Consider the following 25,654-nt stretch of genomic DNA (forward strand, 5'->3'; position numbering starts at 1 on the left):
CCTTCCATTTTTTTCCTTAGAACATTTCCTTTGGGAAAATGTGCCGTAGTAAGCTATGTCTTTGTCTCTTTGAAATGTATTGTAAGGATTTTGTAAACAAGGTAGAGTAGGTTACACACATATAAGGTCCTCTGAAGGCAGAGTCGGGAGGATTGTGAATTGAAGACCAACCTAAGCTACATGGAAATACCCTGTCTCAAAAAGACAGTGAAACCAAGTAAGCCACCAGCCAGGTTTGTGACTCAGAAGCCATTGCTCTGAATGTAGACCTCAAGGAAAACCATGGCCAGTAACAGTTCCCTTTCTCAGTGGTGAGATAATTGTCGTATGTAGGTGCTTGGCTCTAGAACTGTAGACATACATGATGCATAGAGAACAGAGAAGATTTGCCTGTTCTTTGGATTAAAACAAGTAGCTAACACTCATGGCATCCCCATCCTGAAGCAACCTTTGGATGAACTCTGTAGGACAATGGTGTCACCAAGTCCTCTTCTCTGTGTTTCCTTGAACACATGCCTATAATGGATTCTGTCTGTACCTAAATCTCCTGCCTCCCCAGAAATTGTCTTCTGCAACATATAGGAAAGCAAATTAAAGCATTATTACTGGATATGTATTTAACCAGTAATGCATGTCTCAGGGCATCCACAAAAGAGATTCCGGACAGAAAGGGATCCCATTGTTTCACAGAGCTAAGCAGACAGAATCCATTTGATGATGATGATGATGATGATGATGATGATGATGATGATGAAGAAGAAGAAGAAGATAAAAAGGAAGGAAGGAATGGGAATGACACACACGTATGCTCTGCTCTCCTGGAAGGCCCATTTTCTATGGGGTAGTCTTTGCAGAATCACTGTAAAAACTGCTGAGGATGACTGTGGTAGTACCCAGGAAGCTGACAACATCTTGTGGCTGATGGTTAGAAGTCTGGACTTGCCAGCCTGGATAGTGGGCAGCTCCTAGACATGGAAAACCCGAACAGGGAACGCCAAGAACAAGCCTGCCATCTCCTTTGTTTGTTGCTGTGGGCAGTACCTCAAACTCTTTGGTGAAGGGGATGCAAACTAGTTTGGAAGAAGGGCCTGGGCTTCAGGGGTAAGGGATTTAAAAATGAGAAATTCTTAAAGCAAAGGGTCCCAGCTAGATACAGAAGCGCTCATGGAAATGGATGTGGCAAAGGACCTGTCCTTACTGCTGAGTGACACCTGAGCAGGAGACACCCAGGAGCCTGGTGAGACACCTGCCTTTTGAAATTAGACAGACTGCTGCATGTGAGCACAGGCATGGGTCTCTATCAGAACTGACTATTTCCAGTAGCTGCATCCTTGGATGATTTGGTCATTGTGCAAACATAGTACAGTACTTTCACAAGACAAGATGCTAGTGGTTGAAGACTCCACGTGGCTTTTTGGTGTAATCAAAAGTCAGGGAGCATGAGAGTAAATGAAACTGTCACCTGATAACATTGCAGGTCGCTTTATAGTCAAAATACTGATAAAATATATCATAATAAACAAAAAACAGTAGCATAGTCATTTAGTAACAAGTCGTCCATCCTGTTAATCATTGTGCTTTTATATTCGTGGCAGCCCAAGTTTGTTTACACAAGCATCACCACAAATATGTCCATGATATGTCCCACTATGTCATGACATTATGAGAAATACTCCATTACTAGGCAGCTGGAGTTGTTCAGCCATAATCTTAATGGACCACCATCCTATCAACCATGGTAGACCAAAGCATCCTATGTGGGGCATGACTGGCAATCTATGAAGTTAAGGAAGGGATGCTTACTGATCATCTAACCACGTTCAAGAATGGTAGCTAATAGAGAAAACTTCCTGGGCTTGAAAAATATACCCATCAACAGGACCATACAAAGAGCAGGATTCCCTAACAAGGGGAAACGTATGAGAGTTGAGTTCACCAACAGGATGAAAAGCACTGTGAAGCCCAAATACAAATGAATGAGCAGCCTGTGAGTGCTTTGTGGACTAAGAGAGAAAACCAACCCATTGGTCTAGAAGGAAACATCTTTTATGGAGGCTGAGGCACCAGATGGTGGCCCCATGAGACCTGGAATACCATAGACACCAAATTGTGTCTAATAGTCCTAATTGGAAGAGCAGCAAGAAGCCAAGACTGATGATGCTTTGCCAAGACAATTCAGTCTAGTTTCCTGCATAGGCACAAGAGTGCAAACAAATCACTCTTGAAGTAATATCAAAAATTTAAGGTTACAAACGCCCTAGAGTCAATCTGAATGTCAGCCTGGCAACTGTGCCCTTAGTGACAGTCTCCCGTGATGTGATGTACACACTCAGCCCCTGAGTGATGTACGCATGAAGTGTATGTGGTTTTTTTGAAACAGCAAAAGCCATCTTGCTCAGTTGATATTTAGCCCTTTGTTAACCTGGATGGATTGAGACCCTGGGGGAGATGCATGAGTCTCTGTTGGTGCTAATGGGGTTTTCTGCATCTTCTCTTCCTCAGCAAAGGCCAGCAGGCCACTTTTTACTAACAAAAGTTGAGAGAGAGAGAGAGAGAGAGAGAGAGAGAGAGAGAGAGAGAGATGAAGTAGCCCAATGAAATCATAAGTAACTGTCACATCTAAGCTCATATCGCCCACTCTTCCCACCAAATCCCAGGGTTCCCTGGTGTGAGCTTCCATGACTAACCAGGAGTTAACATCATCCACGTAGTCTTCCTGTTTGTCTGCCCTGGTCTTTACAGGTATAGATGTTCTGATAGTGCTAAAGGTCTCGGCGTGGCTGCAATGCCACCAACCCTTTCTGTCCCAACCAGATCTGTCCAACCTCAAGGCCTTGGCCCCTCTGTTCTCTTTGCCTGAGCAACCTTATTTGAAACAGGCATCCTGTAAGATCCCTGGAATAGTATCTTGCCTGTTTCCTGCGTCTATCTCCACCTGTCATTATTTCATTTGTTTTAAACATTTATTTAACTTATCTTATGTACATTGGTGTGAAGGTGTCAGATCCCCTGGAACTGGAGTTACAGACAGTTGCGAGCCACCATGTGGGGGCTGGGAATTGAACCCAGGTCCTCTGGAAGAGCCACCAGTGCTCTTAACCACTGAGCCATCTTTCCAGTACCTTATTCTGTTTTGTAACCATCTCTCCTGGATAAATTAGGAGCCCTGAGGAAGGCACAGCATTTATTTACTTTCTTATCTTAACTCCACTGTCTACTGTAGTGCCTGGCACTTAGTAGCCCCCCAGTCAAGAGGTAGTTCCTGAATGAATCTCAAGCTGGACTTGCTGCTGGACTTAGAAACCAGAGCTAGGCCATCGGGGGTCCCAAGACAGAATCAGAAAAGACGGAATTATTCAGTTCACCAAAGCTTGCACTCTATGCTCAGTGTCCAAGGAACTGACGCCTGGGATCTTAGGTTTCCTTCAGGGCTGCATTGCTTGTGACTGTCAAAGCTGCCCCTGCCACCTGCATCAGCGACACAGACCACACACTTGGTTAATGTCCTATTGGAACTCCCAGAAGTAAATTAGACCTATTATTTCCCAAAACTAAAGTTTGGATGTAATGCCATATCAAGCAGTTACGTTTTGATTCAGATGCCCACCTATGTGCCAGCCTCTTAGGAAAGAAGGCCTGTGGTTATCAGTGGCCACCAGGCTCTTCATGGAGATCATTCCTTCCCTGTTTTCCTAACACTGCTTCTTCAGAGTCTCCTTTTCAAAAAGCCTCCTACCAGTGAGTGCATAGGTAACTAAAAGGAAGAAGCCCGGGGTAAAGAAATTTGCCTCAGCTGCAGGCATTAGCACACTTCCTGTCAGCTTAGGGACAGTGTGTTCTGCCTTATGCTTGGGCCCTTGCTGCCTAGAAGGCATTCAGTTAGAACTTATTTTACTTTGCTGAATTTACAGTAAATCTCAGTGTGACAGCATTGTCCCTCTGCTTGGGAAGCAGAATTGGGACTGTGATGGCACAAAGGTGTGTGTTGGTACTGCCAGCTGCATGTAAGGGCCAGGACGCCTTAGCACATCTCCATATCCTTGACATTCTTAAAGATACTGGCAACACTGAAGCTCTGTAGAGGGCAAAGAAGTGTACGTGATAAGGTCAGTGTTCAGCCATTACAAGTCCCAAGGACAACTTCAAGAAATGGCTGATTTCTTGTCACGACAGTTTTAGAAATGTATGCCATCGTTAGGACGGGGAGAATTGTGTATTGACATTAACGTAGAAGATGAGGTGTTCAATAGGCTGATTTCCCAGGCCAATGTAGGAAAACAACTTCATAAATGTTTGAAGTCTTTGATGCTTAGTCAACAAATTAGAATTTAGCAGAAATTTCCTTGGAGAATCCTACAATTTAGATGCAAATTAAGTTCCCAAAATTCAATCGTGGGAAAAAGGTGATGTCAGAAGGACAGATAGCATTGCGGTGCCACACCCTCCATGAGGTTCAGCCTTCTCTGGGTGACTCGGGCTTTCAGCCATAATGGTACATACCAACAAGCTCTTTGGAGCAAACAACCCACCTAAGCTTGCAGCATCTTAACGTAAAGACCTAGGAGTCCACGCTTTCCTCATTTGGACATCCTGGGTACCAAGCGATGGGAAAGGACCGATCAATGCCTTTCTTTGTTGTCCACTCAGAGGCCCCCCACTAAGTACTCTTGCCAGGTGATACTGCAAGGCTTGACCAGCCTTGTGACTTCTGAGCAGCAGCAGGTCCAGCAGGATTTCTTCTGTGCATATTTAATACTGACTTTCCTGGTTTGTTGAGAATTACATAATTACAGATTAAGATTTATATACTTTATATATTTATATATATTTCTTTGTTATCTGCATTTCAGCCTGCCCTTCATGGCTGTGTTCTTTTTTGAGTATTTGTTTTACTAGCTCCTTTGTAATTGACTTGTTCTTTAGCCGTATTTTTTTTCATTCTCATGTGAAATGAGTTCATTGCCTCTTTATCTCTAAAAATATTATTTCCATGGGTTTACTATTGCAAAATTTCCCTGTAGGTGAACTGTCTTCTTTCTGCTCTAGTAATATTTGTGTCTGGTTGAAAGCATTTGCTTAGGGATTAGTTTCTTCAGGGTTTGATCATATTGCATTATGCCTCATGTACTTTATCAGTTCTGGAAAATTCTTGGTCATTTCCATTGAGACATCACTTCTGCTTCCTTTGGTGTCTCTTCCTGTGACCTCAATCCAGTTTATATTCAACTTTCCCATTGTAATTATCAATCATATTTCCGAATCTATGTCTCAGATTTTCCATTTTTGTTTGCTTCTCTGTGCTACATTCTGGGTATTTTCCTGAGGCATACCTTCCAGTTCATTTATTCTTTCTTCAGCTGCATCATTTACAAAAGTTCAATTCCATTATTTTTCAATTGTTTTCTTTTTTATTCTTTGGTTTGTTTGTTTAGACAGGTTCTCACCACATAGCCCTGGCTAGCCCAAAACTCATTATTCAGACCATTTGGCCTCAAACATGATACAATTCTCCTGCCTCTTACTTCTGAGTGCTAGAATAATATATATATATATATATATATATATATATATACATATATACATATATACATATATACATATATACATATACCACCATGCTTGGTCATTCTTAATGATCTCTTGTTCCTTGACTATAATTATGATTCTAATTATAAATTTTAAATAATTCAATTATTTTTAAATAATTTCGTTATTTAAACATCCATCTGGAGCTGGTAGTGCTCTTGTCTGGCAGTTCCATACTCTTCAGTCACTGGAGGCCTAACTCAATTATTATTTTTTCTCTTTTGTCTCCTTATTTGTATCTTTTAGTATGGTTGGTGATCTTTGGTTGAGAGTTTGTTGTTTAATCTTAATCTGCAAGAATCCAAGACCTAAACTAATGATTTTTTAAAGAAAGATTTTGAGTCTGCTTTGCTAGAAGCCAAGGGATGGATGTTTGCTAACTTTGAACAACTTTATCCCCTTTCAGGGGGTCCTAAACCAGAGTGGAAGTTTGGGATACCCCATCTCCATACTACTGGCACCTCAACCTTCTCAGCCAGGAGGGCATTTGCTCTTAAGATAACCCAAATGTGTTTTCTTGTTTCTTTGAGCTCTGACACAAGTTTGTTTGGGGTGTGTAAAGTGGGACAATGGTCCTCAGAGAATTTCAGTACTTCTTAGAAGTTCAGAAATCCATTCTATTCAGGGTCTAGTTGTATGGTTGAAAAGTCTAAAAAATACTTGGTTTGTCTAGTATAAAGAAATAGATAACTTTTGTTGATTTTTCTCTGTAATTGCTTGATAAAAATGATAAGCTCATCCACAAAATATGAAAGCCTTCATTTTCTTTATTAATGTAAAGAAGCACAAAAGGAAGAACTAGATAAACAAAGCCAGCAGAAGGGCCATGGCCCCTGTGAATCGCTTCCTTGCCCCTTGCTCTCCATGCAGCAGTTCAGCGCCTGATAGAGCTTCTTTGCTTCCAGACACTCTACCAAGAAGAAGGATGGCCAGTGCCTTCTCTAAGTTGCTAACTGGCCGCAATGCATCACTGCTATTTACTACTCTGGGAACCAGTGCCCTGACCACTGGCTACCTGCTGAACAGACAGAAGGTGTCTGCTGATGCCCGGGAGCAGCACAAGCTCTTTCCCGCGAGGTGAGTCCCCCTCTTTTAAATAACTTGGAGTGTGAATGAGACATGCATTCTCTCCTGCTGGAAGCTGTCAGTGAGAAATCCTCCTTTTAGTTTATTTATTTATCTATTTCTATCTCTTTTGTTTGGATGTTTTGCCTGGGTGTATGTCTTTGCACCATGTGCATGTGGTGCCTGCAGAGGCCAGAAGAGGCTGTCAGATCCCCTGGAACTGGAGTCACAGACAGTTGTGAGCTGCCATGTGGTTGCTGGGAGTTGAACCTGGGCCCTCTGGAAGAGCAGACAGTGCTCTAAACCACTGAGCCATCTCTCCAGCCCCTAAGAATCCTTCTTTTTGTCTTTCTAAATAAGTCAAACTTAACGATCTTTTTTGAAGCTCATTAAGCCTGGTGACCTGTGACAAATATAAGGAAATATGTCATCACTCTTGCCCAAAGCTTGCCATCCAGTTCAATAGTAATAACAGTGATAGTTCACATTTATTGAGCACTTACATTATTAGACTATCTGTTAACATGTGTGTTAGGCCCTTTTACATGGTGGATGATTCATTTTAGCATCCTTTAGTAATGAAATGACTTAGAAATAGTCCAAATTCATGCATTTAGTGCAGCCAAATGCAAACCCAGCCCTCTTGATATGAGACCCATGCTTTACTCACCGCTCTACTGTATTCTAGAAAATGTGATCATGGTATTGACTTTAAGTGTGAGCACTGAGGGACATTGCTGATGACAGGAGTGTCACACAGAAGGTGAGGTCAGATATTCTGTTGCCCCAGAATCTCACTGTGTCCAACACACCAACACACAGAGTAGTTTGAGCAGAGTGATTGTGTCCTAGGAGTCCATGTAGGTGGGAATAGAAGAAAACAACTAAGATGTCTCTGGGAGACATTTAATCTCTGGTAGAATGAGCATCTCTGAGGGAATCAGACAAACCAGGTACCCCAGGAATCGCTGAGGGAGATCCCTGTGTTTGAGTCTATGGTACTCCTCAGTTCGTATTCTTCAAACAGTAAATAGCCAGGGTAAGACAGCATCCGATGTGGAGTCCTTCTGTGTGTTATCTCAACAAATAGTTACCAAATGCTTGTGTCCATGGCTGGTCACTGTTCTGAAGACAGGACATGTCTCTCTTGTTATAAAGCTTGTCCCATAGGCAAAGGGCAGAGAAGTAAACATCATTCTAGATAGTTCTGTCTCTGTCTCTCTCCCTACCACAGACCCAAGAAACCAAATTCATTGAATTTTACCAACACTTCTGGGCAGAAGAGAAATCTACATATGATTTCAATTCATTTTCTGACTTCCTTTCCTCTTTCCCTCTCTTGCTTCTGTAACATCACGGGTTTCCTGCTGGGTGGGGCCGTGTCCTGTTCTCTAGCACTGGTTTATCCTAAGCCTGGCTTACTCAAGCCAGGACATGTAGGCGTCTCTATCCAATGTCCCCTGTGCCCATTGGGCCAAGAGAGCCTGGTTGAGGGTTCCAGAGAAACCAAATCTTTGATAGCCCTCACCTGGGGGCTACGGGTCCATAGCCTCTCTCCTCCCACAGCGCAGACTACCCTGACCTGAGAAAACATAACAACTGCATGGCCGAGTGCCTCACTCCCACCATCTACGCCAAACTCCGAAACAAGATGACACCCAATGGCTACACCCTGGACCAGTGCATCCAAACCGGAGTGGACAACCCCGGCCACCCCTTCATAAAGACTGTGGGCATGGTGGCTGGTGACGAGGAGTCGTACGAGGTAAAAACAAGGGCGGCTGGTTCCAGAGGTGGGGGCTACCCGATATGTGGTTAAGGTGCACTACTGTGGGGTCTTTATCTTTCTTTGGAGCCAGCTGTTTGTGTTCTCAAGAAGGGCTCCAATAAAGGGAACTCTCATAGAACCCTTGGGAATCCTTTCTGGAATTATGAGATGTACAGCTAGGGACAAGGCTTTCTTTACCACTGTGCCAGCGTCCCTCCTCAAAGACAGATTAGTTGCATGGCAGAGCTCTCTGAGCTTGTCAAAGGCTGTGTTGGTACAAAACAAATTAAATTAAATTGAATGGTATGTACTCATCAGAAGACATTCAAGTGTTTGTGTCTGGGTGTGTTGGGTGGGGCTGGTGGTGTGTCTGTAGTTTGAGACTTAACTTCCCATTACTGTAGCACAGACTCCGGGGCTCACCAAGCTTCTTGGATCCAGCCTCATGCTTGGTGCAGAGGTACGGGGTCTGCTTGTAGCAGAACTCAGTACAGTACCTGTCTCCACAGAGAGCCTCTTCATTGTGACAAAAGCCTGCAGCCCGACTCCCTCATTCTCTCTCTTTCTACTCTTCTGTCATAGAACCAAAGGCAGTTTCTCAGAAAAGTTGCCTGTAGCTAAAGTTTTCCTGCCTGGCCCACAGTCAGGACAAATCTCTCTCACCTGCCAGTCCCACAGCCGCTCAGACCCAACCAAGTAAACACAGAGACTTATATTGGTTACAAACTGTATGGCCGTGGCAGGTTTCTTGCTAACTGTTCTTACAGCTTAAATTAATCCATTTCCATTAATCTATACCTTGCCACGTGGCTCGTGGCTTACCGGCATCTTCACATGCTGTTTCTCATCATGGCGGCTGGCAGTGTCTCTCTGACTCAGCCTTCCACTTCTCAGCTTTATTCTCCTCCTTGTCCCGCCTACACTTCCTGCCTAGCCACTGACCAATCAGTGATTTATTTATTGACCAATCAGCAACACACTTGACATACAGAACATCCCACAGCAGTTGCCATCAATGGACAAGAAGGGGTCATCCTAAGTAAACGAAATGGACAAGAAGGGGTCATCCTAAGTAAACAAAATGGACAAGAAGGGGTCATCCTAAGTAAACAAAATGGTGATTCATTAGCTTATAACAGAGACTCAGACTAAAGCTGTTTCTCTGGTCGAAGCCCTTCTTTCCACTCCCCATAACTCCCAAGGCTTCAGAGTACTCTGTTATTAGACATAACTTCTCTTGGCCTTTTTCTAAAGACTCCTCATGCCTATCTGGTTCATGTGGCTGATTTGCTCTTGGATTGGACAGGCTCACAGGGTAAGGGACCCTTGCCTTGTCCTATGGACAGTTGACATCCCCACAGACCCAGTGTTTTGCTTAGAATCTTAGAGCCTGATCTCTTTTGATCACAAAACTCGCTTAGCCCCCAAGCTGGTGGCTTCTTCTAGCTCACAAAACGGGGTTCTTAACCACCAGATTTTCTCACTCAGTGTGATAACAGTGAGCTTGGCAGAGTGTTTGGGGCGAAGCTGCAGCGTCCAGCAGCCCTGGGCTCTCTCAGGAGCAAGGTGGCTCGGAATGGTTTTCTCTGGTGTACATCTGTCCTTTGCATTCTTGTCTACTAGTCCACCCTCATGCATGTCCTCCGTGGTAGCATGGAGACTTTCAGAGGAGGCCATCAACCCTGTCCTTGAGGAGAAAAGGGGACAAGCGAAAGCGAAAGCAGAAGTCCTTTGCTATTGGGCAAGCCAGTTACAGGAGGATATTCTTGCCTACAGGTGTTTGCTGACCTCTTTGATCCTGTCATCAAACTAAGGCACAATGGTTATGACCCCAGGGTGATGAAGCACCCTACGGACCTGGATGCATCCAAGGTAGGCTCCAGCCTCCATTTCTTCTCCCCATAAAAAAAGGCTTTCCTGAATTCACAGGCAGAAGAGGGAATCTAAGAGCCCCTACCCTGGTGAGATGTCCCTGGAAGGTCTAAGATGACCTACCTTCAGCATATCCGCTTGAGGGCTAGGGGAGGTTAAGAAGGTCCTTTAAAGATGCCTCTAAGGGAAAATTAATTGATGAGAACTTTAAACTTTCCTACAGCATTTTACCCCAACCAAAACCATGTACTCCAGACTCCACCTTACTTAACTAAGGTGGCTGCTCCTTAAGTCACCCAGCAGTTAGTCACATAGTGCAGTCATGTGATGCTCTCTGTAATGCAATGCCTGAAGGTTTCCAGGCAAGCCGTAGGTCGGAGGACTGTGCTCCGTGGCTGCCTTGCTGACTCTCCACTCTGCTCCACCCGGCAGATCACTCACGGGCAGTTTGATGAGCGCTATGTGTTGTCCTCTCGGGTGCGTACTGGTCGCAGCATCCGTGGGCTGAGCCTGCCTCCTGCCTGCTCCCGGGCGGAGAGAAGGGAGGTGGAGAACGTGGCCATCACTGCCCTGGAGGGCCTCAAGGGGGACCTGGCTGGTCGCTACTACAAGCTGTCTGATATGACCGAGCAGGATCAGCAACGGCTCATTGACGTGAGTAGGTGATAAATCACCCAGGGGCTGCTTGGAAAGAGGCTGGACCCACAGCTCTGCCTTGGCCTCTCCCCACTTAAGAGCTGACCTGCAGGGCTGAAACCCGCGCGGGGCTTCCACAGCTGTGGTGTCAAGAAAGGAGCTGAAGCTTAAAATCTTGTCAAGTCATGGCTAAAGTCTGAAGAAGAAATTCCAGTACGAGTGCTGGGCTGGGCACAGGAGGGTGGAGGTGAATGGGGGATCTGCCTGTTGTTATCTATGAACAAATGAGAACAGTTGAGTGTGGAAATCCTATTGGTGCCTAAACACTGATCTCCGGTACCACACCCTAAGAAAACTCTGGAAGCGGAGAGGATCTAGGCAGGAAAGGAAGGTGTGTAACATGAATTGCTAAATGTTTTTTTATTAATAAGACCATTTAGCAATTTGTGTTACAAAGGTGATTTTCCTGACTGGTATGGATGGAGCCAGTGGATACTGGCTTCAGACACTCATTCCTGCCGCCTCCCAGCACCTCTGGGCATCTCTCTGGCTCTAGAGCAGACAAAACGGAGGTCCTCTTTGGTTTTGTGAGACAAGGTCTCAGTATGTAGCCTATGCTGGTCTCAAACTCACAGCAACGTTCTTGACTCAGTCTCCCAAGTGTTGGGCTTGGGTTCTTTTATTTCCTCATCAACACAAAATAAAACAGAATGCATTTTCAAAAGTAATGTTTAACTAAACTCCAAGAAAAGGAGGAAGAAGATTCTGTCATCTCAGAAGATGCAAATTACATGAACCATCCCATTTCCAAACCACACAGGACAGCTACGTAGTTGGTACGCCTTTATCTCCTGATGTGTATAGAATCGGCCATCCATCTGCTTGCCGTTACAGAGCAAACCCTTATCTGCCTTAAGCAGCCACCTGTTTATGGGTGAGTTTCCTCCTGGGCAATGGCTCAGGAGCTTTTTGACCAACCTTCTCCAACTCTTCCTGTCCCCAGTCTCCAAGATCTCCCCCTTGTTAAAGATTCTGGAAGGACTCCTCACATCTGCTTGGTGTCTTGTCTCAGTGTGAGTTCTGGACATTGGTGTTTTCATTTTTAAAAGCTCTCGGAGGTATTCCGGCTCGCAGTGAATCTGAGAAACACTGCCTGAGAGGCCTCTGTATCTGTAAGTTGAAACTAGTCTCACAGACGATTCTCTCTGCCTTGTCACTTTTGGCCCACAGGACCACTTCCTGTTTGACAAGCCAGTGTCCCCTTTACTAACATGTGCCGGGATGGCCCGGGACTGGCCTGATGCCAGGGGAATATGGTACGGATGTGGTTTTCACCTTTTCCCTGTGTGTGGAGAATCTCAGCTCGCCTGCTTGTTCTAACCCGAGGTTGCTGTGAACTGCAGTTGACAGCATGCCCGGCTTGAGCTAAATGGAGAGCCAATTCTATTTGAAAACTTTGTGTGTGTGTGTGTGTGTGTGTGTGTGTGTGTGTGTGTGTGTGTGTGTGTGTGTGTTGTGTGTGTGTGTGTAGTGAGATGTTTTAAAAGAGATATAGGAATATGAGCTGGTTTGCATGAACTATGCATGGGGGAAACTATTCAAAAGAAAGATACTTCTTATTAGTTAGAGAATCTGCCTGTGAACTGAGGACAAATGAACTCGGAACTAAAAATCAACACTGATAATTTGGATTGTCATATTGACAATTGATAATATTGATATGATAAGCCCTCCCTGAATGGGTGAATAGCTACTCAGTGTCTACACATCCTTTCTAACAGTCCTCAGCCTACCTTGGCTTGGTTATCCCAACTGTCTCCAAAAGGAGCTAAGGAAGAAAGTTCACAAGAAGGTAGACAGCCAGGGTTTATATAGCAAACACACGTGTAAATTCTTGGGATGTAGGTAAAGTTCCCCCATCCTTGCCTCCTACTTTTTTTCCCAAGAAACATAAGCTTTTGGTTGAGCCTCTCAGGAGACAAAACACTCCTAGCGTCAGAGCTAAATGCTACCATAGGTGAGCTCTTGTCGTCTTGTTCGGGGAACAAGAGGAAGGGTTGTATTCTTGTGAGAGTAGAACCATGTGCAGCATCATTAACGGCTGGGTTTAGTACTAGTCTCCGTGCTGGGAGGTATCATTATTTTGTGGTACTTGTTCAGGCACAGTTAAGAGATAAGGGCCATCTAGGGAATGGGGAAGGTGAAATGAGGCAATCAAGCTCCAGAGGTAATGAGAATTTTCATGTGTTGGGATCAATGCAATTAACAGTCAGCACCACATTTCTGTCTTCATTAGGCATAATTATGACAAGACATTTCTCATCTGGATAAATGAGGAAGACCACACCAGGGTAATCTCAATGGAAAAGGGAGGCAATATGAAACGAGTCTTTGAGCGGTTCTGCCGTGGACTAAAGGAAGTAAGATTCCATTAGGGCTTTATAGATATCCATCAAATCAAATCTCTCTGGTTTCCATTTCTGCATATGTATTCTAAATTATTATTATCATTTTATTTTACATGTGTGAGTGTTTTGTGCCCTTGGAGGCCAGAAGAGGGCATCGAATCCCTCGGGAGTATAGGAGCAGATGGTTGTGAGCTGCCATGTGGGTGTTGGGATCTAACGTGGTCCTCTGGAAGAGCTGCCAGCACTCTTAAGGCCAGAGCCATCTCTCAAGCCACTGTTTTCCATTTTTAAAAAGATACTTTGATAACTTCCAACGTGGGACTATTTTTTTTCTCCTAAGAATCAAATCTTCCAGAGCAGTGCTTTCAAAAAGAGGTGACTTTTCTCTTTGTGGAAGTCTGTGACTCACTGGTTATTTTCTCATTCTTTTCTGAACATGGAGAGGGTATGATATAGGATGGGGATGGATAAGTGGATGGAATGGCAGAGGTAGAATCGGGTGGGAGTGGGTGGGCTGGGAGGTGGGACTGGATGGTAATAGATTCTCACAGGCTTAATCTGCTGAGAGTTCCTATGTTCTCCTACAGTCTTTGCATGAAAAGGAGTATCAGCTGCTATTTATGGAGAGCTCAGAATCTTCTAGGGACCATGTCAAATGCTTTACATGGCCATCTGATTTAATAGGATCATTTTTATACTCTACAGAAGAACTATGAAGTACCAGTACCACAGACACACTACAGTTTCATTCATGTGCTCTACGGGTCCCTCTCCCTGGTGTTTGATGCCCTGAAGGACTAGGTATTTGAGAAGCCTGCCCTTTGTTCATTGCTGGCTCATTGTAGGTGGAACGGCTGATCCAAGAACGAGGCTGGGAGTTCATGTGGAACGAGCGTCTAGGATACATTCTAACTTGCCCTTCGAACCTCGGAACTGGATTACGAGCTGGTGTCCACGTTAAGATCCCAAAGCTCAGCAAGGTAATGACGTGTGACCAGGAGCTTTGTTGGGTCCCAAGAGGATCAGCTCAGATGTGGCGGCTTTGCAGAAGGTGAAGGAGATGTCGGCGTTCACTCCTTAACCCTGGCCTTTGCCACCTGCAATGGAAGAGGGATGCAAAGTCTGGTTTTATCCTTAGCTAGGATAAAAGGTTCAGGGCCTGTGAAAAGGGGATGGTCTACAAGAGTAATGCTTTTGAGTCTCCATCATGTAACAAATCAGGGTGTGGGGCTGCCCTGCTCTGCTCCCTAGGGTTCCTTCCTTGTCCTAACAACTGAGCCTGTGTGTGAATCACCTGAAGGGAGAGCTTGGGCGGCACAGATTGCTAGGCCACGCTTGTGCAATTTTTTTCTTTTCTTTTCTTTTTTACACTATGTATTTGTATATTTGTGTTTTGTGCAGTGTGGGGAGCACGTGGGTACACAGTAGAGGCCAGAGGATAATTTCCAGCTTCCAATGAATGAAGTCAGGTCGTCAGACTTGGCAGCAAGTACCACTGCACCATCTCACTGGTCCGAGAATTTTTATTTCTTGCAAGTTTTCAGGTGACTCTGAGGCTGCTGATAGGGAGCTTTGTTTGGAGGACCACTTAGAGCATTTTCCTCATTTGCATAGTCACAGTCCTTCTCCATGTTCTAGAATGTGAGAAAAGGAGAGTGCATGTAGGCATGTCCATGACAAGATTTAAGGTGTAAGGAGAGAGCATGCAGACACGTCCATGACAAGGTTTAAGGTGTAAGGGGAGAGCAGGTAGGCACATCCATGACAAGGTTTAAGGTATAAGAAAGGAAGTGGCACACATGACATCCGCTCATTCTGTTGGTAAGAGCTCAGACAGCAAGTAGCTACATCTTCACCTCCATTGCTGGACAGAGGGATAAAGGATCCAGACTGGGAGTTAGCCATTTCTGCCATAGCATACAAAGTAAATTTGAACAAGTTTAGAAAAATGTGCTCCCTATCAAGAGAAAGGTATGTGATTTTTTTATTATTCAAAATTCCAATGCTAAGGAAATAATTGGCAGTGATTTAACTTCATGATTTTAATTGTAACAATGAAACTGGTGTACAGGTGAGTAGTACATACAAAATTTGGCACCCGCATGCACATATACGCGTGTATATTTATATGAAGATAAACGTGGAGTCAAATGCCCCAGGTTTAATTGCTGCTCTGCCAACTTCCAGCTGTCTGACTTTGGGCAAGTTATCTCCTCTTGAGCAGTTTGCTCATCTTAAGTGTGGGCGTTGGGAGAGTTTCAGTTGTCCCCTACAAGCTTATATGTTAGAGACTTAATCCCCCAATTCACATGTCAATGGCATGTGTAACCTCAGGAGGTAATAAGAATAGCTGAGGTCATAGCTTTGACCTTCATGATGGCATTAATGGCAGTACAAGAAGGGCGATCTAAGCTAGCGCACAAGCTCTATCTCACTGCGTGATGCCCTCTGCAATACCATGATGCAGCAAGGGCATCCTCACCAGATGCCACAAGTGCTGGCTCCATTCTCTTGGACTGTCCACCTAGCTGTTAAGCCAAAAGTGCTTCTGTCATTTATAACTGACCTGATCTCCAGTATTTGGTCCCTGCCCCCCAAGATAACAAGTAGCCTTAGCTGGCCTGGAACTCAATATGTAGACCAGGCTGGCCTCAATATCACAGAGATCCAGCTGTCTCTGCCTCCAGAGCACTGGGATTAAAGGCGTGCGCCACCACCCCCTGGATCAGGTACTTTTATATGGCACCGGAAAATGGGCTTTGATGGGGTGAAAATAATATCCACTTCATTAGATTGTTGGAAGGCTTAGACGTTCCAGCCAGTGTCCACGTATGCTGTAAATACTTTATTGTTACTGCCCCTTATTACATCTTTGCTCAATGACTGCAACAATATCACTTTTCCTAGGATCCACGCTTTTCTAAGATCTTGGAGAACCTGAGACTCCAGAAGCGGGGCACAGGCGGCGTGGACACTGCAGCAGTGGCGGATATATATGACATTTCCAACATCGATCGGATCGGTAGATCAGAGGTAAGGTCTCTCTCACTCTAGCATGGGCTAATGAGGTCGGCCTAACTGAACGAGGACATGGAAAAGCAGCCTCGACAGCCTGGCCTCCACGTCCTCTTTCCCCACCGAGTCCTGAGTTAGCCTTTCAGTGCAGTGTTTCTTTTGCATGGAAAATAATTCAAGAAAGATGCACAACCCCTTCTGGGCACTTGTAGGCAAGTCAAGGAATCGTAGTGGAACTGGTGTTATGGACCAGCCCCCTGAGAACTATTTCAGCCATCTTCAGCCACAGGAGCTCCCTTAGGCTAAAGGACAGCAGTGTTTTATCCCCACAGACTCAGAGAAGAGGTGTACCGTCCCTCTGAGAGTGGGGAAATATGAAAATCCCTCTTGATGCTGAATTTCACTTGCTGAAGACCACAGGCTATCATCTTCATTTTGACATCGTAGATACTTAATAGTTTCGAATGCTTTAGTTGTCGAGTTCAGATAGTGAAAGAGGTTTGTCATAGTTATGTCTAAACGTGTGCCCATAAGACAATGCTGAGGGACTCCTGTGAGTGCATGGGAACAATAGGCTTCGTCGATAGGTAGAGGCTGTGAGGGAGATGAGTCTGGAGAGCTCACTTAGGAACACACAACTGACTACTAAGGAAATGCTGATAGCAAGTTCCATGGCAAGACATCTCAACCCAGGATGCAGCTGCTGGTGAGAAAAATAAACATGAAGGGCCACTGGGTAAGGTTATTCTCTCAATTTGCATAGCGTCTATCAAACATAACTTAGTGTTTTATTGTAATCTTCTAGGAGATTATTATAAAAGCTAGTAAAATGTCTAAAAGTATTCTAAAAACCATGTATTTAATCCAGCAGCCCTCATTCTCTCTCTCTCTCTCTCTCTCTCTCTCTCTCACTCTCTCTCTCTCTCTCTCTCTCTCACTCTCTCTCTCTCTCTCTCTCTCTCACTCTCTCTCTCTCTCACACACACACACACACACAATTTTTTTAAAAAGAGAAAAAATACAGGGGATGAAAACTAATGATTTTCCAGTATAAAATTCTCCCAGCAACCCCACCCTAAAGAAGTCTTGAGAGAAAACCTTAAGCCCCGCCTCCACCTCCACATCTGGCCCCAGCCTCAGGATGACCCCCTCACACAGTGCCCTGATTGTGAGAAAGTCCTACTAAGTGCAAAATTCCCCTTTTGGGGGCTCTGAGGCACCTCCTGCTCCAATTAATCATTCCCCCTTCTCCTTTCTTCATGTGTCTTCTCCCCGTGGTCATCCCTGTCTCTCACCGTCAAGGTGGAACTTGTTCAGATCGTAATCGACGGAGTCAACTACCTGGTGGATTGTGAGAAGAAGCTGGAGAGAGGCCAAGATATTAAAGTGCCCCCTCCTCTGCCTCAGTTTGGCAGAAAGTGAATTTTCCCTCCCAGTTTATGAATAATGTGTCTGCTGGTATGACAGACACAAAGAAGTCTCTGCTCTGAGAGTTTTTGTAGACTTGAAAACATGTAAAATTGTAGGTACTGCCATTTTACAATAAAACTCTCCTTAATATCATTGGGTTATGTCTCTGATTTCTACTAATACCAAGAAGGTCAATATGCCCAACTATAAGCAGCAAGAAGGAAAGGTGTTTTTAAAATACTAGGGTTGATGTTTTTAGGCCACATAGAGATACATCTAGATAACTGTTCAACTCTCCAGATGTTAACACAGGCAGCCCTGTACAAATGCTCACGGACATTCCTGGAAGCGAGGAGCTGATACAGTCATTTCCAGGAATTAGGGCGAGAGGAAACTCTTTCCTTTGAAAATGGGGGACTTAATCAAAAGGCTATTCCAATGAGGACAAACAGAGGCTATGTGTGCATCAATTCAGAGCGATTCAGCCCTGTCCATGGTATCTGGTACAAACTCGAGCAAGCAGAGGCATGGGAAAGCTTTGTAGTTAAGAAAAGTGGTACAGGTGTGCTCTGATTGCCGCTGTGGACAGGGAGGCAGGCTAGCAAGGAGGGCATCCAGAGTACAAGTCTGTGAAGAATATTTAGCTTTACCTGTTGGTGCTGAGTTTGAGCAAGAGATCTGTCCATCATAGACCACATTCTGGTCATTCTGAACTGATTTCTCCAAAGACTGCAAATTGGATTCCCAGATCAGAGCAGTTGCTTTAGAAATTGTGGGTGAGTATACTATTGTCCGGTGTGGCCTGGCCATTGTCTGTTTATACAATAAATGTAGCAAAACAATTCAAAATTTGATATCTGAAACTCTGACAATGTTTTCAGTGTTTGGGTATGATTTGAAAGTCAAAGAACATAGAGTCAAATTAGTCCCCAATGCTTTTGTTACTGAGTTGACTGTGATTGACATCCAGTCAAACCCTGTGTTCCCTCAGCCTGCACATCTTGAACTTGAGTATTATTATCCTTTTCCTTCCATTCTGCAATGCCTGTAACCTGAAGGAGGAGGGAGGAGGAGGTGGGAGCTGTCAATCATGTAACCAGCCACGAGACACTGCTCCACGCATGAGACCAACATTAGATTGAACCACAGGAGCCAGATCAAGTGGCATTTTACATAAAGTGAACATTGCGGGCACTACAGTGAAAACATTGGTATAATCTCTTGTCCCCCCCCCATATGCTACCCAGGGACAAGCCCAAAAGAGACAGTGGTGCTGGTGCCTGTGGACACTACTCTAACTTGGGGTGACAAATCACAGTGTGGTGAAGACCCCACAGGGCCACCCACACTGATGAAATCTGAGCCATCATGTTAAGTACCCTGAATGAGATGTGGCGGGGGTGGGAGGGTGGGGGAGTGGGGGCATGTGGGTGGGGTGGGTGGTGGTGGTGGTTGGCACTAACAGTTGAAGAAGAAAGAGGGATCCCAACCTCGGGCCGTGGCTGGTATTCTCTGGGTGCAGAGGAATAGAGAGGAGAGAATAAAGGTCTGGTAAGCACACTAGCCACACAGCCATATTGCTGGGGTACGAGTCCAGATTTTCCCACTCATCACAGTGAATAATTTAATCTCCAGTTTCTTCAGTTTCCTCTGGATGAAATAAGAATGGCTGCAGCTATTTCATAGGGTCTTTAGGGAGATAAAAATCTAGTATTTGAAAAGTTTTCTCAGAAGCACTCACTCCATAGCAAGCATCATTTAAGTATTTGTTGAATAAATATTAAGGCAAAGAAATCACTATTATTATTATTATTATTGTTATTATTATTATTATTAATCTCTGAATACTCCCTTATCATCATTAGGGCAATTCAGCAACAATGATGGTCCCTCTTCTACAAGGCTTTATGAGCTGAATGATAAGGGAAGGCAAAATCAGATACCTAAAGACACAAGCATGGAGGATCAAAAGAGATAAGATACATATGCCGATGTTTCTTTTCTTTAAAAAAAAAAGCTGAAAAACAAACATTGACATGAAATACATGCTTGTGAATAGAAAAAGAAAGCAAGCCTTTAATCTGCATATCTCAAGAAACAGACTCATGAAGAACAAGCTGAATACCTACCATGCAGAATCCCAGAAAACAACACTCGTCTTTTTTGTGGCTCCGTTTTGTTTATAATTTTTTCCTCTCTTAGCCATCAAGCTAAACTGACATTAACATTAAATGTTCAATTGCTTACAGAGCATTAGTACCTAATCTTTAAGTCAACTACTTCTCACACCCTCAGTTGTATGGGCACTTGGCCCTGGGTTTATGTGTGGATTTACTCTTAAGAACAAAACTTCCATTCGTAAGGAGTCACAAAAGGAAGGTTTACCATGTCCTCCTGAGCATTTGGTCTGTCACCTCACTTTCCTTTATAACTATTCCTGTTATCTAATGTATTTTTCTGACAACTCTTTGGACAATTTCTAGACTACACACTCACACTTACACTGCACACAAGAGCATCCAATCCTCTCAAAAGTTGCCAAGCATTTGGCTCCTATTTACAAAAGTTCTGATAAGTTACACTTTTTGACACAAGAAACAAGCACATTGGCAATGTCTGTTATGGTGGAAATGAAAGATGCTGTATGGGAAAGATGAAGCAGGACATGTAACTAATAATTCAGTTCCTAACTAGACGCCATGTCTTCTTCCAGCCAAAGTCATCACACCACACACCGGTTCTTAACAAACACCCTACACAGTCAGTAGTCACATCAGCAGTGTGAATACAGCTCACTTCTGGTCACACCAGCAGTGTGAGTACAGCTCACTTCTGGTCACACCAGCAGTGTGAGTACAGCTCACTTCTGGTCACACCAGCAGTGTGAGTACAGCTCACTTCTGGTCACACCAGCAGTGTGAGTACAGCTCACTTCTGGTCACACCAGCAGTGTGAGTACAGCTCACTTCTGGTCACACCAGCAGTGTGAGTACAGCTCACTTCTGGTCACGTCAGCAGTGTGAGTACAGCTCTGTGGTGATATTTTATTTGTGCACCCCAATAAAGTTTATCTAAGGATCAGAGGAAAAAGCCAGCCACTACAGTAAACATAGAGGTCAGTAAATTGTGGCACATGGCCTTAATCCTATCACTCGTGAGACAGAGATCTATCTGGATCTCTGTGAGTTCAAGGCCACACTGGGAACAGAGCCAGGCGTGGTGGCACACACTTTTAATTCCTAGCACTAACCATAAAGGTCTGGAGGTCTGTACAGACAGACAGGAAGTGATGTAGCTGGGTGGAGAGAGGAAATAAGAGGACAGGGACAGAAAGGATATAGGCATGGGTATACAGGAAATAGGTCTCTCTTCGACTGAGGACTTCTAGCAGTAAGAACGTGGCTGGCTTCTTTCTGCTTCCCTGATATCTCAGTTTTTTTACCCCAATATCTGGCTCCAGGTTTTTTATTAATAAGACCATTTAGCAATTCGTCTTACAGAGCTCACTTCTGATTATGTCAGCAGTGTGAGTAGAGTTCACTTCTGAACCATGGGGCTTTGGGGAGGCGGGTTGTTTTGTTTTTGAGACAGGGTTTCTCTGTGTAACATCCTTGGCTGTCCTGAACTCACTCTGTAGACCAGGCTGAACTCGAACTCAGAGATCCACCTGTCTCTGCCTCCCAAGGCCTGCACCACTGAACTTTTCTATTTATTGATTGATTGATTGATTGATTGATTGATTGATTGATTTAACGTGCTGTTCTTTGTTTCTGACCAGGAAGGAGCTAGAACAGGCTTTCACCAGAAATCTCCCTGGCTGTTCTATGGGAAAGGAAATTCGATCTCCAATCTCCTGAGCCCACTCTTTGGAAGCAGGCTGTTCTTCACACAGGTTAAATACCACAAAACCTGTGCATGTTTTGAAGGCAGTCAAAAGAATTTAGTTTGAGAGGGCAATCCAAAAGACACGTGGAAGCTCTTTGAGTGTGAGGACGGGGCTTTATTCAGGCCAATATGAGGAGGATCACCTGGAGAGAAAAAAGTTGAGTCGCCTCCAGTCAGTGCTCCCCAAAATGCTTCCAAAGGGTCTGTATTATTACATATTATAAAAAAATACCAAAGAGGGCTACAGCACAAAAGTTGCTATAATGGTATTGGTTGGCACAGGGCACTTGTACATGCCAGTCAAGACTTTCGATATATGCTCAAAACCATATTTTTAACTTAATCTTGGCTTTCTTTGTGATGCAGAGAGAATTCCTTCCCTACAAAATTTTTATGATGATAAACACAGCAAGGCAGTGACTACAATTTCTGCTTTAAAAAAATCATAACCTATGGGAAGAAACATTTTACACACATATATAAATCTGTAAATAAAGGTTTTGTCAACAACATTTACCTCAGTATTTGAGATGCACTCTGACGACTCTCTAGACAATACTGTTTCATTCTCATCTAGTTTTGAAAACCCCTCAGAGGCCCTGGCTATAGCTCTGCGCAGAAGAATACACTTAGTATGCACACAAGACTCTGTGTTCAATCCCGCTGCCTCCCTCCAATCAAAATTCTAAATGTAATCCACTCTTGATTTGGAATATATTAAAGAGATGGAAGTCACAGCTTGGAAGGCATAAACCTAATTACTTGGCTCAATAAACATTACATTCTCTGTTTTTCTTTCTTCTCTTTAACTCTTTCAGTATTTCCTTCCACTGCTTTCTGATGTCCGTGCTCTGTGATGAAAATTCTTCGATCAGGCACACCTGTGTGTAATGTGTTATTTTTTTTTTCTCCCGACAGCTTACACGAACTTTTAGCAATTGACCTCTGATTTGACTTCCTGGGTAGGGAGAACAGGTCTGAGCCGAAGGGGTTTAAGTATCAGAGAAGACAGTGCTGCTCAGGAAGGTGCGTAAACTTCTGCTTTTAAGTTCCTCTCAGGCCCTGGGTTGACTCCTCAGGTGTTCTTGTGTGCGGAAGAATCTAGAGGGTTGGCAGAGAGCGAGCCCCAGGACGTGGAGAACAGGGAACCTGTCCAAGGCAGCCCAGCACTGAGAGATGTTGGGTTCAGACCTTCCCCCCGCCCCAGAATGGGAAGATTTTGGTGACTGTTCTCAGTTTTCAATTATAACCTAGAAGGAAGAAACATGCTTGTGAGTAGGGAAAACCCAAGCAACCGGCCAACAAAGCTTTGCAAACTTCAGCCAGGACATTTAATCTCAGAGTGAAAAGTGAACACTTTCACAGCCAGCTAGCCGAGTCTGGATGCTTGTACAGCTTCTCATCCCAGCAGTTTCTAGCATAAAAATTATAAATTATTAGCTTTGATAAAGACCAGGAAAGGTGACCAATTTGCTGTTTAGCTAGTGTGTTGAAGAGAGATGTGAATATGTCTACAGTTAGCCCTATGTTTGATTATGAAAAAAAGGCTGAAATTCTCCAAATTTCATAAAAGTTAAAATCTATACATCTGAGAAATTCTAGGAATATTAAATAGAGAAAGCACAGGAAAAACACATCACAATAAAGGTAATGAGAATTCAATAAAGAGACTATGCTAAAAGCAGAAAAATGCATATTCCATGCAAAGGAAAATGCAGGTAAGTATTATTATAGTCCCTCAACAGGCCAGCCAAAGACAATGGAATGCCATTTTTAAGTGCTGAAAGAAAATCCACCAAATTTCAATATTAAAACAAATTAATATTTAATTTTTTATCTTATGTATCTGAGTGTTTGCCTACTTATTTGTCTGTGTACCAGATGCATTCTGGGTACCTAAAGAGACCAGAGAAAGGTGCTAGATTCCCTGGATCTGGAGTTACAGATGGTTGTGAGCTGCCATACGGCTGATGGGAACCGAACCTGGGTCCTCTGCAAGAGAAGCAAGTGCTCTTAATCACTGAGCTGTCTCTCCAGCCCTCAAATGAATACCTTTGATGAGGCAAGGGGATGCTTTGTGGTTAAGAGACATGGTGTCAGGCATGCTCTGGTTGCAGCTGGAGGCAGGGAGGTAGGCTAACTGCAGAGAATGCTTGCTCCCAGAAGAGGAAGACTTACATTACAGAGGAAGACAGCCAGTGGAAGTTCCTACCTATAGACAGGGATGAAGTGTCCAGAGTGGCAGAGATCTTAAACTCAGTGACAACACACAGGATGTCTATAGCACACACAGCCGTGAAGTCATGGCAACGGAAAACTTCACTGGAGGAAGAAGATGCATGAGCAGTGTCCTACGGTCCTCACATGATACATGTGCTGGTATAACATACTGAGGATTTTGAGAAATGACGTTTCTCAAGAAATGAAATTATTGTTAGTGCAACCAATCAAAATAAACCAACAACAAAATGTGACTGCAAATTCAACTGCAAATATCATGAAAGAAGAGACAAGACCACCTAAGGCAAAAGGAAAACAAATAGCAAAACTGAAGATCAGAACCCAGTGCACCCACAGTTACACTAAATATAAACCGTGCCAACGATAGCTACAGCCCCAGTCTGACTACCCATTTCGTTTAAAAGAAGTTTCAGTGGCACTCAGCCACGTGTTCATTGACCTATTGCCTGCAGCTGCTTTTACTCATAATGGCAGATTAATTTCAGCAGAAACCATACAGCCCCAAAGCCCAAATACTCTCTCTGTCTCTGTCTCTGTCTCTGTCTCTGTGTGTGTGTGTGTGTTTGTGTTTGTGTTTGTGTGTTTGTGTGTGTGTGTGTGTGTGTGTGTGTGTGTGTGTGTGTGTGTGTGTAGGGCGGTGGATTCCGAGTCTTAACTCTGAATTTAAAAGGAAGAGAACATCAGACTCAGGGGGGAAGCTTTCTAAACCTTATAATTTCCTGTCTATAGGAAAACAACTTACCTAGAAAGTCAGAGAAGAACCTCTAGGGGACCTAATCCTCTTCCTTTTTCCCATGCCTTGTATCAGCTAGAGACCCTCTTACCCGGGAGGCACTCTCTTTACCTGGGAACCAGCTACCCACACCAGCCTAGATATCAGTTAGGTGATTTCACTTCCTTCTTCCAGTGCAAAACCCCAGTCTCATGCCCAGCCCTGTAGCAGACTACTTGCAGAAGTCTGTCCTCCCTCTCGGTCTCCATTCCTTGAGGACTCCACCAAATCTCACAGCAGGCCCAGCTTTTCTTCTTCCTGTGGACCCTCTTACCTCTTCCTCCTAGAGTATCCCCATTCCTTTGTGTCAGCTCCCAATACTTAGAAACTCCAAGTGACCACATGAAGCAAGGACTAAGAAGCATTCCCTGGCAGGCAACCCACACCAACCACTGAACTTGGTTACGATCCACAAACAGCAACAGAAACCAAGGAATGGAACACTCACTCAACACAGACAAGACCAGGTATCCACACCTAGAATCATAACCACCCCAAACCCAGATGTCTAGACACCAGTGCAAAAACACAATCATTAACACCCAAGAAATATGACTCCACCAGAACCCAGCCACTCTGCTATAGAGGCTCGAAGAAATGCACTAGAGCTGAAGCACAAGACAAGGACTTCAAAACAGCTATTCTGAATATGTTCAAGGACCTTAAAGAGGATATTAATAAACCCCCTAGTAAAGTCTGTGAAAGCAAAAAGAAAGAGTGGAATAAAATGATGAAAATAGTCCAAGACATGTAATTAGTAATAGAATCATGAGTTCCCAAGCCAAGCAAAACTGGAAATGAAAAATGTAGGAAATCAAGCAAACACCTCAGAAGTAAACCTCACCAACAGAGTACAGGAGATGAAAGACAAAATCACAACCATTGAAGACAAAAGAAATGGATACTTTGGTCAAAGAAAATGTTATATCTAAAACATCCAGGCACAAAACATCCGTGAAATCTGCTACACCATGAAAGGACCAAATCTGTGAATCA

General features: G+C 44.0%; 1 protein-coding gene across 1 annotated transcript; it reads left to right on the plus strand.

The window, feature by feature from the left end:
* Positions 1–6,507: 6,507 nt before the first annotated feature.
* Ckmt2 (creatine kinase, mitochondrial 2) lies at positions 6,508–17,913 on the plus strand. Its single transcript, XM_052742845.1, has 9 exons — positions 6,508–6,663; positions 8,218–8,416; positions 10,196–10,291; positions 10,724–10,945; positions 12,158–12,243; positions 13,224–13,347; positions 14,181–14,315; positions 16,243–16,368; positions 17,653–17,913. Exons 1-9 carry the CDS (start codon positions 6,512–6,514, stop codon positions 17,770–17,772), a joined length of 1,260 nt encoding a protein of 419 aa, XP_052598805.1. The 5' UTR covers positions 6,508–6,511; the 3' UTR covers positions 17,773–17,913.
* The last annotated feature ends 7,741 nt before the right edge of the window (positions 17,914–25,654 follow it).

Source organism: Peromyscus californicus, unplaced genomic scaffold (genome assembly GCF_007827085.1).
Source record: "Peromyscus californicus insignis strain IS unplaced genomic scaffold, ASM782708v3 Scaffold_18__1_contigs__length_77618521, whole genome shotgun sequence".
In the NCBI taxonomy this organism is placed as follows: Eukaryota; Metazoa; Chordata; class Mammalia; order Rodentia; family Cricetidae; genus Peromyscus; species Peromyscus californicus.